General features: G+C 45.8%; 1 protein-coding gene across 2 annotated transcripts in view; it reads right to left on the bottom strand.

Annotated features, from left to right (window-relative positions):
* Positions 1–814: 814 nt before the first annotated feature.
* Positions 815–14,289, bottom strand: part of LOC141047817 (cytochrome P450 2K1-like) — a 73,357-nt gene continuing 59,882 nt past the window's right edge. For both annotated transcript variants that reach the window (XM_073543140.1, XM_073543142.1), the window contains 4 exons: positions 12,579–12,720; positions 3,407–3,594; positions 3,105–3,246; positions 815–1,345 (listed from right to left, as the gene is read on the bottom strand). In XM_073543140.1, coding sequence (XP_073399241.1) covers positions 1,158–1,345; positions 3,105–3,246; positions 3,407–3,594; positions 12,579–12,720 — 660 coding nt within the window. In that variant the 3' untranslated portion in view covers positions 815–1,157. The remainder of the gene's footprint in view (positions 1,346–3,104; positions 3,247–3,406; positions 3,595–12,578; positions 12,721–14,289) is intronic.

Below are 14,289 nucleotides of genomic sequence, written 5' to 3'. Positions count from 1 at the left end.
TTGACCCAGACCACTACATTCCCCTTGCACGCTACACGGCCTGAATCTGACCCTGATGAAACTCAGGTTACCCTTCCCATATACAGTTCCATCTTACACGGTGACAAAGAGGAAGCTGCAGATGAAAGTGCAGGTTCGGCCCACCCGCCATCAGACACACCACCGTACTATCAGGGGCCCTGTGCCAGTGCCGTCGCCAACGAGTGGGACCCCCCTGCTTGCTCAGGATCACAGCACTTGCAAGGTTGAAATACTGTGCAGTGAGATGGAAGATGGGAACGACGAGGAGTCCAGACTAGTACAGGGATTCCCTAGCGAGGAGACTTATTTCATTGTTTTCAATGTTGGGACAGCAATTTTTGGGGAGCACTATACTCTGGAGAATGATGGATGGGGCCCACCATACACTGGAACATTCCAAAGGTGGACATCAGACACTGGAGCAGCATTTACAGGGCCCATTATACACTAGAGCATTAGAAATGGGGCCCATTATGTTTGGAGCATTATTTGGGCCCATAAGACAGTGGAGCTTCATCCATGGGGACCAACATATACTGTAGCATTATGTGGAGCTCATCATATACTGTTTCAAACATTATATGGGACCAATGATTCTGTATGGAGAAATAGATGGGCCTTGTCATGAGATGTAAAAAGTGAAGTATTTTTCAATGTACTATACCGCTATTTCTCTGCCGTATCGGAGCATGATGAGTTGTGGTATGTGTTAAAGGGGCGCTCTTTCGCCCAGGACACATGAAAACCTGGAGCCAGCCCTACCCCCCCCACAACTTTAGCCAAATAACCCCCATTTTTCAGTGCATAACTTGTATTATGAAGTTAATTAAGGTTGACAAGCTTAAGTAAGAAGAATTGATGCTTTTGGCATTCAAATGGGCTCTGTAGGTGTGTTTCCTGTCCTCCTCTCACTGCCGACTTTTATTCCCCATTGACTTACATTGGGTTTCGTGTTTCAGGATGACCCCGACTTTTCCCTATAGTCGGCCAATCTTGCTCGACCCGACTTTTGGAAAAGTCGGGTTTCACGAAACGAAACTCGACCCTAAAAAAACAAAAGTCGCTCAACTCTAATTACAACATAATCAAGCAAAAAAGCTATCAGTCTCTGTGTTGACTCTGTTTTTCACCTTAAACTAATAGTTTGGCTTTGCACAAGTCATGTATGATGTGGGGACTAATGTAAATCCAACACGAGGCTTGAGACTGAGGTCTTCTCTGGAAACTCCTGGAGGCGGATAGAAAGTAAATGCTTGAAGAAGTCCTGTAAAAAACAGGAAAAGTTCCATCTTGGCCAAGCCCTCCCCAGCGCAAGCTCTTCTTCCTGCAGAAATGGGATTAGTGAGTTAACAATGTCATGTTGAAAGTAGATTTTGACCCTATCAGTTGTAGTAATTAAATAAACTGGAAATAATGCATAATTTACAACTCTCGCTGAATGACAGTGATCCAGAAAGTCACAAAACTTTCTTAGAACACCCTGGAAAGCATGGTTAACTAAATGTTTCTTGCTCATTGCTCCAGTATGTTTCATATCTAGACCAAGCCCCAGCGTACAAAGAATATTACAACAGTACTCCATCCTCCACGAGGATGCCAATTGAAGGTCCAGTTCTTGAAAAAGGGTGAAAAGTTCAACCCTGCTCCCTTTCTTTTCCCCAGATATGGCTATGCTCTTTAGCTATGAATGCTGATCTTCATGAATTTAAGTACCTAAAAGCATGAGCAAACAACATATGATAATATTTTTAACAATTGGTTACACTCTTTAAACCCCTTTATGACCTTGGAGGAATTGGTGCGTCCGAGGTCTTCTCACTGCACTTGATAAGGGCTCTGGCATTAAGCCTGCATCTTTCCCCGCACATAACAGCTGATCTGATCAGCTGTCATGTGCCTATAACAGCCGCGGGTGGAGCCACGATCCACCCACACCTGTTAACAAGTTAGTCACTGACAGCAGCATTTAACCTCATATCAGTCAAAAGACACGTCCATCAGTGCCCCTGTCAGGTGATTGCTGGGAGCCGAAGGGTTGTCATGACAGCCAGGGTCTGCAAAAGACCCCCCCCCCGTGCATGTCATTGTAAATCTAAGATCTCCAGCCTGCTGCCGGCATTCAAAGGAGATGATGATTTATGTTAGAAATCGGTGGGCTGAATCATAGGCAATCAGGCAATCACAGCTTCAAGTCTCCTAAGGGGAATATTGAAGCAAGTAAAATGTAAAAAAAAATAAAAAGTATTAAAAACATTTAAAAAACATAAAAGTTAAAATCACCCCCATTTTGCCCCATTTAAACTAAAACAATAAAAAATACACATGTGTAATCGAAGCTTTCATAAATGTCCGTTCTATCACAATATAAAGTAAATTTATCGGTAAGTGATGTTACAGGAAACAAAAACTCCAAAATTATGGGGATTTTTTGTCACGGCAATATTGCAATAACATGCAATCGAAACATCGTTTTTTACCCAAAATGGATGAGTAAAAATTTCAACTGGGAGCCCAAAAAGTAAGCACTCACCCAGTCCCATATCAAGAATAATGGAGATGCTAATAGTGTCAGAAAATGGTGATTTTTTTTCTTACAAAGTTTGGATTTTCTTTTCACCACTTTAATAAAAAAGAACCTATACATTTTTGATATCTGCATACTCATACTGATCTAGAGAATCATATTGTTAGGTCAGTTTAAACACTTAGTGGACATTGTAAATTAAAAAAATAAAATACAATGGTGGAATTGCACTTTTTTTGAAATTTCACTGCAGTTGAATTTTTTGTCCTGCTTTCCAGTATAATATATGGTAAAATCAATGGTGTCATTCAAAAATTCAAATCGCCCTGCCAAAAACAAGCCCTCATATGGCTACATTTATTGAAAAATAAAAAAAAGTTACGGCTCTGCGAAGAATGAGATCAAACAATGAAAACGCAAAAAGGGGAAAATCGCAAGATCGTGAAGTGGTTAAATGCACACATGCTTGGGGGATCTGTTAAACAACTCTGTCTTGGTCAGGGTATTTTGTTAAAGGGCAAGAGATTTGATTTTAATCTTACTGCTCCTCATTACTTACCTACTGAGAATGGCATAAATGCATCATGTCGGACAAATTTCCCATTTTCATCCAAGAAGTGACTGGGATTGAAATCATTGGGAGTTTTCCATTGAGTCTTGTCATAGAGAACTGATGTCAGGAATGGAATAACCTCTGTACCCTGTGAACAATAAATCAGCAGATATCTGTTTTTATTATACATATTTAATTTTCAAAAATGTTAGATTATTGGGGTGGCTGTGGACCCCATAGCAGTACTTTTTAATAATAAGCAAGCGTATACAGTACTTGAGCATAAGGAATTTTTTTTATAAACTTACTTTTGGAATGAGGTAACCCCGTAAATACACATCACTTGGAGTTGAATGTGACAAGTTCAATGGGACAATATTGCCAAATCTTTGAATTTCATGTATTACTGCATCAGCATAAGGCATTTTCCTCCGATCTTCAACTGTCGGCAGCTGTCCTGGTTTAATATGTGTTTTAATTTCCTCCTGTACCCTCTCTATAAAGCAAAATAAAACTTATTTTTTTATATTTTGTACTAGCAAAACAATACCAATGCATTTAAATAATAGAGTATAGGGTTTTATTATGACTTGTATCTGCTGTCAGTCAGTGATGGGGTGTGGTTACAGCTGCTGCTCACTATGTACTGAGCAGTGACTGAAGTCACGCTCTCTATGACTGAAAGCCAGAGGCTGCCAAGAGAAATAAAGTGAATTTGCTCACAGTAGCCGAGTTATCAGTGCAGCAGGTAGGGAGTTTTGGAATTCTCTTTACATGGAGTGAAAATCAAGCATGAGCACTGCTGCTCCATTCTTTCTCTGTTAGACTGCTGGAGATTACATTAAGAATTCCTGGTATACTCTTTTGTGTAACAAAGTTCTAAAGCTTGTTGAGACTAAAAGTTGTTTTTTATTGGCTATGAAAAAAAAAGCTTTTTTAGATGAAATTTGAATGTCACACTCCGCCTAAAATCACATGTCTCCTCTGTCTATGGTGAGTGGCAGCATCATCCTAGAACAGGGGTGGGCAATTAATTTTCCCGAGGGGCCATATGAAAGTCCATGACTGTTGTAGAGGGCCGAACCAATAGCCTGAAATTAATTCTACTCAATATTAAGTTATTAATATTAATTGTATCACTTAATATTGAGCAGAATTAAGTATGCTGACACCCCCTATATATCTTTGAACCCAAGTACAGCCCCTTCTGTATATCGTATGAACCCCCCACAGCCCATAATATACAGCCTTCCCATATACAGCATGAGCTTCGCACAGCCTCCCCATATACAGCATGAGCCCCACACAGCCTCCCAATATATTACATAAGCCCCATATAGCCTTCCCATATACCTCATGAGGCCCCCATAGCCTCACCATGTGCAGCATGTCACCCCCATAGCCTCCCCGTGTGCAGCATGACACCCCCATAGCCTCACCATGTGCAGCATGACAACCACATAGCCTCCCCATGTGTAGCATGTCACCACCATAGCATCCCCAATTCTGCACAGCAGCCCTATAGCCTTCCCATGTACAGCATGTCACCCCCATAGCATCCCCATGTGCTACATGTCACCCCATAGCCTCCCAATGTGCTACGACACCCCCATAGCCTCCCCATGTTCTGCACGACAGCCCCATTGAATCGCCATGTGCTGTCTGTCAAACCCATAGAATCTGGAGCGCCCGACCAGGGCTATCGGGGTGCTCGGCACCGGGCCCGTTGATCTCAATGGAGAATTGATGAAGAGTTCGTGACGCCACCTGTGGTGTTCGGCAAGGGAGATGTTAAGCCGACGCTGCATGCAGATCCTCTGGGATTGGTGGTGTGTTGCAGCCAAGATGGTGAAGCTCCCCACAGGTGGAGCTGTAGTCCCAGGGCAGTGTAGATGTAGGGGTAGCTGAGAGGCGCAGGCAGTGTAGAAGCTGGTACCCAGATGTAGCGATACCAGGTGTGTTGGCGCAGGTATGAATGGAGGACACCAGGGCTTGTAGTTCCAAAGCTTTACTCACAGTCTGTAGTACACACAGGTGCCTGCCTCCGTGCTGTGTCCTCCGGGTCAGGGACTCAGTCGACCTCCAGGCAAGATAGGACGCTCCCTTCCCACACTCCTCCAACATGTGCCTTTCTGAACGTCTCCTCTATAGCGCCTTTAAGTGTGAAGATCTCCTAGTACTGAGTTACACTGGAGTTCCTCCTGACGGATGTTCTCAAGAACTCTACTTGCACGGCAGACAGCTGTAGCCCACTTCGGGGACTCCTTACTCCTGAATCCCGGCTCACTATCAATGTTGCTGTTGTGCTCCCAAGTCTTAGATGGGAGTAGTGCATTTACAGCCCACTACTCCACCGGTGTCTGTTGGAGAACCATTAGTGTCCATACAACCTCGGGGACCGGGCCCTGGACTTGCGCTTAGAACTTCTAGGCAGGGTTCTTCCTCTAACCCACGTCCTCTGTTCCCTTTTACTCCTACGTTCCGTATTAGTCTTTCCTTCTTATGGAAGATCAGGTTTCTGTTCAATGTCTTTCTCCTTCTTTCCTTTCCCATCCAAGCAGACCCAGGTCACTGAGATCTGCTGCAGCACCTCCTTCCTCCATCCCTCTTCCAGGGATCTCCTTTCCTCACTCCTCTCTGAGTGAGTCTCTCCGACTGACTGACTCTGAACTCACTGAAATTCTAAATGTTCCCACTCTTTTATGTATTCTAACTCCACCTGCCTCCCAGCACGTTTCGTGTTCCAAGCAGGGAGCCACCAAAGGTTTTCTGCTACACTCTAGGCAGGGAGCCACAATGTGGCTTTGCTGACCTACCGTGTTGTGTGGGATGCGAGTGTTAGAGCGTGGTTAGGAGCCTCCAACTCACCTGGATGGTGGGGTACCACACCTCAGGAGGAGGTGCAGTACCTCTGTGGCAACTGAACCCTCAGGGGCACCACACTCCCCCGTTAAACACAGCACGTCCGTGGGCTGCAAGTTTAACAGAGTTAACAGTACAGGAACATACAAAATTTTGTAATACTGAATAAACATGTCTTATACTAAACTTCCTAATATAGGAGAAAGTATTAAGAAACAATTCAAAAACTTCATAACTATTTAAATGTGGTCGGGAACCAGCTGAATAGCAATCAAGGTTCCCCCACCAAATTAATAAGGACTAATTAGATAATAGTGGAGTACTCCCAATGTCATGCAATAAAGGAGAAAAAATGGAGTAGCCATAAACCACATACGAGTATAGGAATAATAAAACGTGAATCTTTATTAACACAAATATAAAACAAATATCAAAATATAAATACACACATAATAGAGGTGGATATAGTAGGAATAATCCCAGTGTGGTGCAAAGTAAGCATCCCTGCATTCATAGTGACAATGAACAAAAGAGCCATCTACTACAAATATAATGGAGCATTAACTGAACACCAAGGCATAGAGATGCAGGGAGGATACCGCTCTTAACCCCGACGCGCGTTTTGCCTCCCCTTGAGAAAGCCATGGCGAAACGCGTGTCGGGGTTAAGCGCGGTATCCTCCCTGCATCTCTATCCCCTCATGGGTAAGTGGCATGAGCGCTATAGATATTGGGTATAATCCCAAAACTGATTGATATATTTTCTTGAGCTTTAATTCGCTTAAAACTATCATGGCATTACGTTATGTAAACACCGGGATGTGTTAGCACATACAGATACTGTCTTTGGATAAGATTGCACAGTATGCCTTGGTGTTCAGTTAATGCTCCATTATATTTGTAGTAGATGGCTCTTTTGTTCATTGTCACTATGAATGCAGGGATGTTTACTTTGCGCCACACTTGGATTATTCCTACTATATCCACCTCTATTATGTGTGTATTTATATTTTGATATTTGTTTTATATTTGTGTTAATAAAGATTCACGTTTTATTATTCCTATACTCGTATGTGGTTTATGGCTACTCCATTTTTTCTCCTTTATTGCATTCCTAATATAGGAGGCACGGTTTCTTGAATGTTACAAACAAATTAACTGTCTAAATTTTAAATTATGCTACCTAACTTAGTGCTATATAAGCAAACTCAATATCAATTCACATTTGCTAGCAACACATCTCCATTCCACTATCTTTCACATTTTCCTTTTTCTACTGTCTCTTCTAGACATAGGATGACAACCGTGGATACCTGATTCATCACCTGTACTTTCGATTCTATATTCACATCCTCAACATCTTTATTCAAAGTTCTGTAAACATTCACTATGTCTTCTTCTCAAGATACTTCCATAAAATCTGTCATTAATACTTTTCATCATACACTATTACTTTTTAACTTCTGTGTAAGAAATAACATTAAGCATTATCAATAAGTGCAAAAGTAGACACTGGTCCGGCCATCGTGTCTGGAAATGTCCCTATGACGAGGTAATTCTTCCTTCAAGAAGAGAGTCCTATGTAAAACCAAGAGAGAGCACCTAAAGAGGTGCAAACTATGTACAATAACAGTTCTGGACCATTCAGCGTTCATGATCTCCACAGTTCAAGTGTGAAGGCTGCCAACAAAACTGGGCAACACTGGAAAAGCAAAACTAGAGCATGATAGCAAAAAAAAATAGAAAACTGGTACAAAAATAGGAAACAAAGCACAACTGTGCAAATACCCTCCTGGGTAATGAGAATTGAAGTGAAGAACGTTTTAACTAGTGATTGTCCCCTCCTGGGGTTCTGGACTGGAACTGCTTCCAGGGGTGAAACTTTGGGTGTCTTCATCTTGTTGCTGGTTGCTTGCCAGAAGTCATGGTTGTGGCAGCTGGTGTGATTGCCGCCTAGGGTCTTGTAGCTGTGGTAAAGGGAATCCATGATGCATTTCGATACCCATCAACTGTTCCTCATGGGTGGGTGGCTCTGTTGCTCTGGTGCGTGGCCTAGTACCGAGGGATGCCGCAGCTTGTTGGCGCTAATAGGCGACTACATGGGGACTCGGCAGCCAAGGGATCCCGAGGTCACTATCCCAAAGCGACCTTGACTCCTCCAGTCCCCGAAGATTCTGAATCGTGCGCGCCTATTCTAGCCGTACCCTTCTCAGTAAGGACCTCTTCCACCTCCCCATTTCCGACAGTCTAGTGCCCCAAGCTGACTCTTCCTACTGCCCCATTTCGAATTCCCGCAAGCCAGCCTCCGATAACGCGAATTCGGGGGTCAACCCTGTTATGAATGGGTCACCGAGGAGGACAACAGTAAGCTAAGTCCCAGAAAACTAGAGAGGTTGGTAACTATGCAGATTGCAGATTACTGATCTTAACCACACAACTAGCAGCAGTCGTGGAGCGTACCTACGATGAACCTAGACGCCTCATCACAACCGGAGAACTAAATAAACCTAAAGCAAGAAAATGGGAAAACTAACTGCCCCAGGGCAGACCCCAAAGGAAAGACAGCCCCCCACATGTATTGACGGTGAAACAAGATGAAAACACAAACACGGGCATGAAAATAGGCTGAGCAAGCGATGGGGCCAAACTAACTAGAAAGGACAGGAAAGGAAAGACACTGTCTGCAATCTGCCAAAAACCCTACCAATATAATGTCCAACACTTCTGATAGCAAAATTAACCTTGAAGTCACTAGACTTCTCCCACTATATCAGCACTCTGAAATATTCTGAGACAGAGCAAAATGAGGCCAATCTAATAAGGGACAAAAAAGGCAAATTGGCAAACACAGATAAATAAGAGTGGAAATTCAGCACAGCCCCAGCCAGGGCTTGCTGACCACACAAAAAACTGAATTGACCAACAAGCGCAAGTGTGAACATTAGCAAAAACAAACTTAGCTTGAGAATACTGGAACAGAGCATAAGTCCAAGACTTGAGAAGCAGACTGAATCACCAGCACCAGGATAGGGCGTCGGCTGTCTTATATCCAGTCTGATACTCCAGAGATCCAATCGCTATCCTCCTCATCATGTGGCAGATCACTACCAATTAAACTAACCTCACTACCTCCTGTCACCACCAGAGGGAGAACGGAAGGAGAACTCTCAAATGGTGGAGCAGAAAATGAGTTCACAACACAACCCGTTAGGTGGGCCAGGGCATATACCTGGTGCCTCTCAGCGGTGTGGCCTCGGCTCCGGTGCAGGTTGAAGCTGGCCGGTGGCAGCAGACCTCAGTGGAGCAGATGGTGGCTCCGTGCCTACAGGGGCCTCTGGTGGGACCGGCGCAGCCGCGTCAGGTCCGGGCAGGAGCTCCTCTTCCTCCACTTCGGCTCCCGGGGTCTCATACAATTCCTCCTGTGGCGGCAGCGAAGGGGTTCCGGATGCTGCCGGTGGTGTGGCGGCAGCTGCAGGCTCCGTGGAGTCTGCCTGGGGAAGCTCCGGTGCAGCAGCGGCGGTTACCACAGGTGTAGGCCTCTCCCGGGCGTGCTGCCAGTTCAGCCTCCACAAGGCCTCCTGCCTCAGCTGCAAACATTGGGTCAGCTGGGCAATCTCCTCCTTCAGCTGTCGTCGATTCAGCCTAGAAGCAGGGTCCAAGCCTTCGGCCCTGGCGCCGGGGAGATCCAGCTCAACCTCCCAGCGCTCTGCAGGCCTCCTTCCCTCTTCTTCCATCATGGCGTTCTGGCGTTCTTCTTCTTCCTGTCTCGGCTTCCTTCCCTCCACTGGCTTCCGCTCCTCCTTCTTGGTGCGGCGTCTTCTTCCAACTCCTTCATACCAAGCCAGTATACGAACCCCTCGGGGGGTGGGCCAAGTTGCTGTCGCATAGAAGTTTAGACGGGAGGCCCAGGACAGTCCGCGCTCTTTTCTTAGGACCACCCATATGATCACGCCCTTCTTCTCCAGGCTGTCGGCCATTTTTATTATTCATTTCACAGTCTATCAAATTGGGTCTTCTGCACATTCTCAAAAGTTTTAAGTCCAACAAATCTTAGGCACACAGAACCCGATGGCATCGGGTCTCGTCATCCTGTTCATGACACCAGAATGGAGCGCCCGACCAGGGCTATCGGGGTACTCGGCACCGGGCCCGTTGATCTCAATGGGAGTTGTCACGGAAGCTGTGACCCGGTCCGTGGCCCTGGGGCTCCATGGCAAAAGGGGGTGAAAGAACAATGAAATAGAATTGATGAATAGTTCGTGACCCCACCTGTGGTGGTCGGCAAGGGAGATGTTAAGCCGACGCTGCATGCAGATACTCTGGGACTGGTGGTGTGTTGCAGCCAACATGGTGAAGCTCCCCACAGGTGGAGCTGTAGTCCCAGGGCAGTGTAGATGTAGGGGTAGCTGAGAGGCGCAGGCAGTGTAGAAGCTGGTACCCAGATGTAGCGGTACCAGGTGTGTTGGCGCAGGAATGAATGGAGGACACCAGTGCTTGTAGTTCCAAAGCTTTACTCACAGTCTGTAGTACACACAGGTGCCTGCCTCCATGCTGTGTCCTCCGGGTCAGGGACTCAGTCGACCTCCAGGCAAGATAGGACACTTCCTTCCAACACTCCGCCAACATGTGCCTTTCTGAACGTCTCCTCTATAGTGCCTTTAAGTGTGAAGATCTCCTAGTACTGAGTTACACTGGAGTTCCTCCTGACGGATGTTCCCAAGAACTCTACTTGTACGGCAGACAGCTGTAGCCTACTTCGGGGACTCCTTGCTCCTGAATCCCGGCTCACTATCAATGTTGCTGTTGTGCCCCCAAGTCTTAGATGGGAGTAGTGCATTTACAGCCCACTACTCCACCGGTGTCTGTTGGAGAACCATTAGTGTCCATACAACCTCAGGGACCAGGCCCCGGCCTTGCGCTTAGAACTTCTAGGCAGGGTTCTTCCTCTAACCCACGTCCTCTGTTCCCTTTTACTCCTATGTTCCGTACTAGTCTTTCCTTCTTATGGAAGATCAGGTTTCTGTTCAATGTCTTTCTCCTTCTTTCCTTTCTCGTGCCAGCAGACCCAGGTCACTGAGATCTGCTGCAGCACCTCCTTCCTCCTTCCCTCTTCCAGGGATCTCCTTTCCTCACTCCTCTCTGAGTGAGTCTCTCTGACTGACTGACTCTGAACTCACTGAAATTCTAATCCTTCCCACTCTTTTATGTATTCTAACTCCACCCGCCTCCCAGCACGTTTCGTGTTCCAAGCAGGGAGCCACTAAAGCAGGGAGCCGCAATGTGACTTTGCTGAACTACCGTGTTGTGTGGGATGCGAGTGTTGGAGCGTGGTTAGGAGCCTCTAACTAACCTGGATGGTGGGGTACCACACCTCAGGAGGTGCAGTACCTCTGTGGCAACTGAACCCTCAGGGGCGCCACAAATCCCCGTGTGCTGTATGTCACCCCCAATGAATCCCCATGTACTGTCACCCCCATGTGCTGCATGTCACCCCATAGAATCCCCATGTTCTTCACGACATCCCCACAGAATCCCCATGTGCTGTCTGTCACCCCCATAGAATCCCCATGTATTGTGTCACACCAATAGAATGCCCATGTGCTGCATGTCACCCCCATAGAATCCCCATGTGCTGTCACCCACATAGAATCCCCATCTGCTGTCTGTCACCCCCATAGAATTCCCATGTGCTGTCACCCCCATAGAATCCCCATGTACTGTGTCACCCATAGAATATCCCTTGTGCTGCATAACACCCCCATAGAATCCCCATTTACTGTGTCACCCCAACTGAATCCCCATGTGCTGTCACCCCCATAAAATACCCATGTGCTGTCACACCCATAGAATCCCCATGTGCTGTCACACCCATAGAATTCCCATGCGCTGTATGTCACCCCATAGAATCCACATGTTCATACACATGAAAAAAAAAGAAAAAAAGACCACCACATACTCACCTTGGTCCCGCTCCCTGGCGCTCTGCTCTTCTCTCTGCCTCCGCTGCCCTGACTCTCCAGAGGTACGCAGCTGATGCGATGAGATGATGTCATCGCGTCAGCTGTTTCACATGCTGACATGTTGATTGGTGGAGGAAGTGGACGGAGGCCCCTACTCCATCAATGTTGACTGCGCCTAGGGAGACAACGGAGAGAGCCAGCGGGCAGGCACGGGGCGGCCCACGGACCTCTGGCTTCCAGCCCCACGGCTGTCTCCGTCAGCGGGCCAGACTGAGACAGCCAGAGGGCCAGATGCAGCCCGCGGGCCACACTTTGCCCAGGTCTGTCCTAGAACATTAAAAAAAATATAAAACATGCAATAAATGCAAAAAATATATACTAGAATAATCTCAACTTAATTGATCATTCGAATATACAATTATTGTAAAACCTGCTTGAGAGAATCACCCAAAACTGCTTTTAAAACTTGACTTCTACAGGGGCGGTCATCAAAAAGATGGCCATTATACAGTATATAGAATATGATGCAAAAGTGAATAAATAACAGAAAATTTGGATAAAGTGGTAGCGTTCAGGAAGAGATGATTTGGTGGTCTTTAGAGACTTTACCTCTTCACTTACAGTCTTATAAAACTTTTGAAAACTATAGCAAGACTTACTTTGAATCTCCGGATACTTCATCATTAATAAAATTCCCCAGCGGATCGTTGTAGATGTAGTTTCAGTTCCAGCAATGAAGAGATCCAGGACAGAAGAAATTAGATTTTCTTCACTAAAATATGTCTGAGCTTTCGTTGATTCCTAAAAATACATAACACAAATTTTCACCATGTTGCTATAATCAGCTTGTTCCAAGACAGTTATAGCCTTCTTCCGTTTCTTATATGGTAGGCACCTTCCCCTTTTGCTTAACATTCTTTTTTACCTGAAGCAAGTTGTCAGAAATGTTCTCATGACTATAGCTGCCTGAATGGGAAGTGCTAAGGCAATTTGTGATATCATTGAAGCAGGTCATATTTGAAAACGAAGTGCATCAGTATGGACGAGACATCAACATGCTCCAGCGTACACATAGATCAGGGGATATGTAACCACCAAGCTCTATGCCTCAATACTGGGTGTAACTACCAAGATTGTAGCCTCATTGGGAGGCTGTAACCATTATGTGAATTGCTTTATATTCCGTGAACATCTGTTGCGATTATATTTTGCAGATCCTGTGCCTTAGTCAACAAAAATGGTACAGTCAGTGCCATTTTGGTAGCATACTGGCATACTGGCAGCTAAAAGTAACAGTCACTGACAAGTCTGTAGTGTATTAGACCCCCTAAAAACAGGGGAAAGAGATGGAAGACCATAAAGTGGAGAAAAGTCAGTCAAACTCTGCAGAGGAAGAGTACGTGTCACCTGAAATTGAAGGGCCAAGACTAGGTTATTTTATCTGTGTATTTAAAGTACAAAGGACCCATTGGAAGCATAGACTATGGGAGCTATTAAAAGGGCTTTGAGCAAAGCAGTTCAGCAGCAGGGGACTGTGACCTACTTTCACAACAGCATGGATTCTGTTGATCCTCTGAGGTTAAAGGAAATCTGTCACCCCTTTTTTTGACTATGAGCTGCCGGCACCGACATCAGGGGCTTATCTACAGCATTCTGCAATGCTGTAGATAAGCCCCTGATGTAACCTGAAAGATAAGAAAATCAAGTTAGATTATACTCGCCACGGCGTCTGGTCCGATGGATGTGGCGGTCCGGTCCCGCGCCTCCCATCTTCATACGATGCTGTCCTCTTCTTTGCTGCCTGTCCTGGCTCTGGCGCAGGTGCACTTCACTGCCCTGTTGAGGGAAGAGCTGAGTCCTGCAGTGCACAGGCGCCAGGAGAGGTCCGGCGCCTGCGCACTGCAGCATTCAGCTCTGCCCTCAACAGGGCAGAGCAGTGCGCCGGAGCCGGAGCCATGACATGCAGCAAAAAAGAGGATGTCACGTTAGAAGATGGAAGGCGCCGGACCGCAGCACCCATCGGACCAAGACCGGACCGGGTGAGTATAATATAACTCCTTTTTCTTCTCTTTCAGGTAACATCGGGGGGCTTTTCTACAGCATTACAGAATGCTGTAGATAAGCCCCTGATGTTGGTGCCGGCAGCTCATAGTCGAAAAAAGGGGTGACAAATTCCCTTTAATCAAAGCCAGAGAGCTACCAGAGCTATCAAAAGGGAAGGACAAAGTAGCGCCACGCTCCTGTCAAGGTTGGCACTGGATTTCAGACTCTCCTTGGCAGTAGTCACTGATCAAGGCTGTGCCATAATAGATCAGAGCAAAAAAAACCTAAAAACAGCAAATATGACATAAACATCACATACTGAGAAAC

This window comes from Dendrobates tinctorius, unplaced genomic scaffold, assembly GCF_039654945.1.
Source record: "Dendrobates tinctorius isolate UK_male_01 unplaced genomic scaffold, ASM3965494v1 ptg000129l, whole genome shotgun sequence".
Taxonomy (NCBI): domain Eukaryota; kingdom Metazoa; phylum Chordata; class Amphibia; order Anura; family Dendrobatidae; genus Dendrobates; species Dendrobates tinctorius.
Note: the sequence above shows the minus strand (reverse complement) of the source record. Positions and strands in the feature narration are given on the sequence as shown.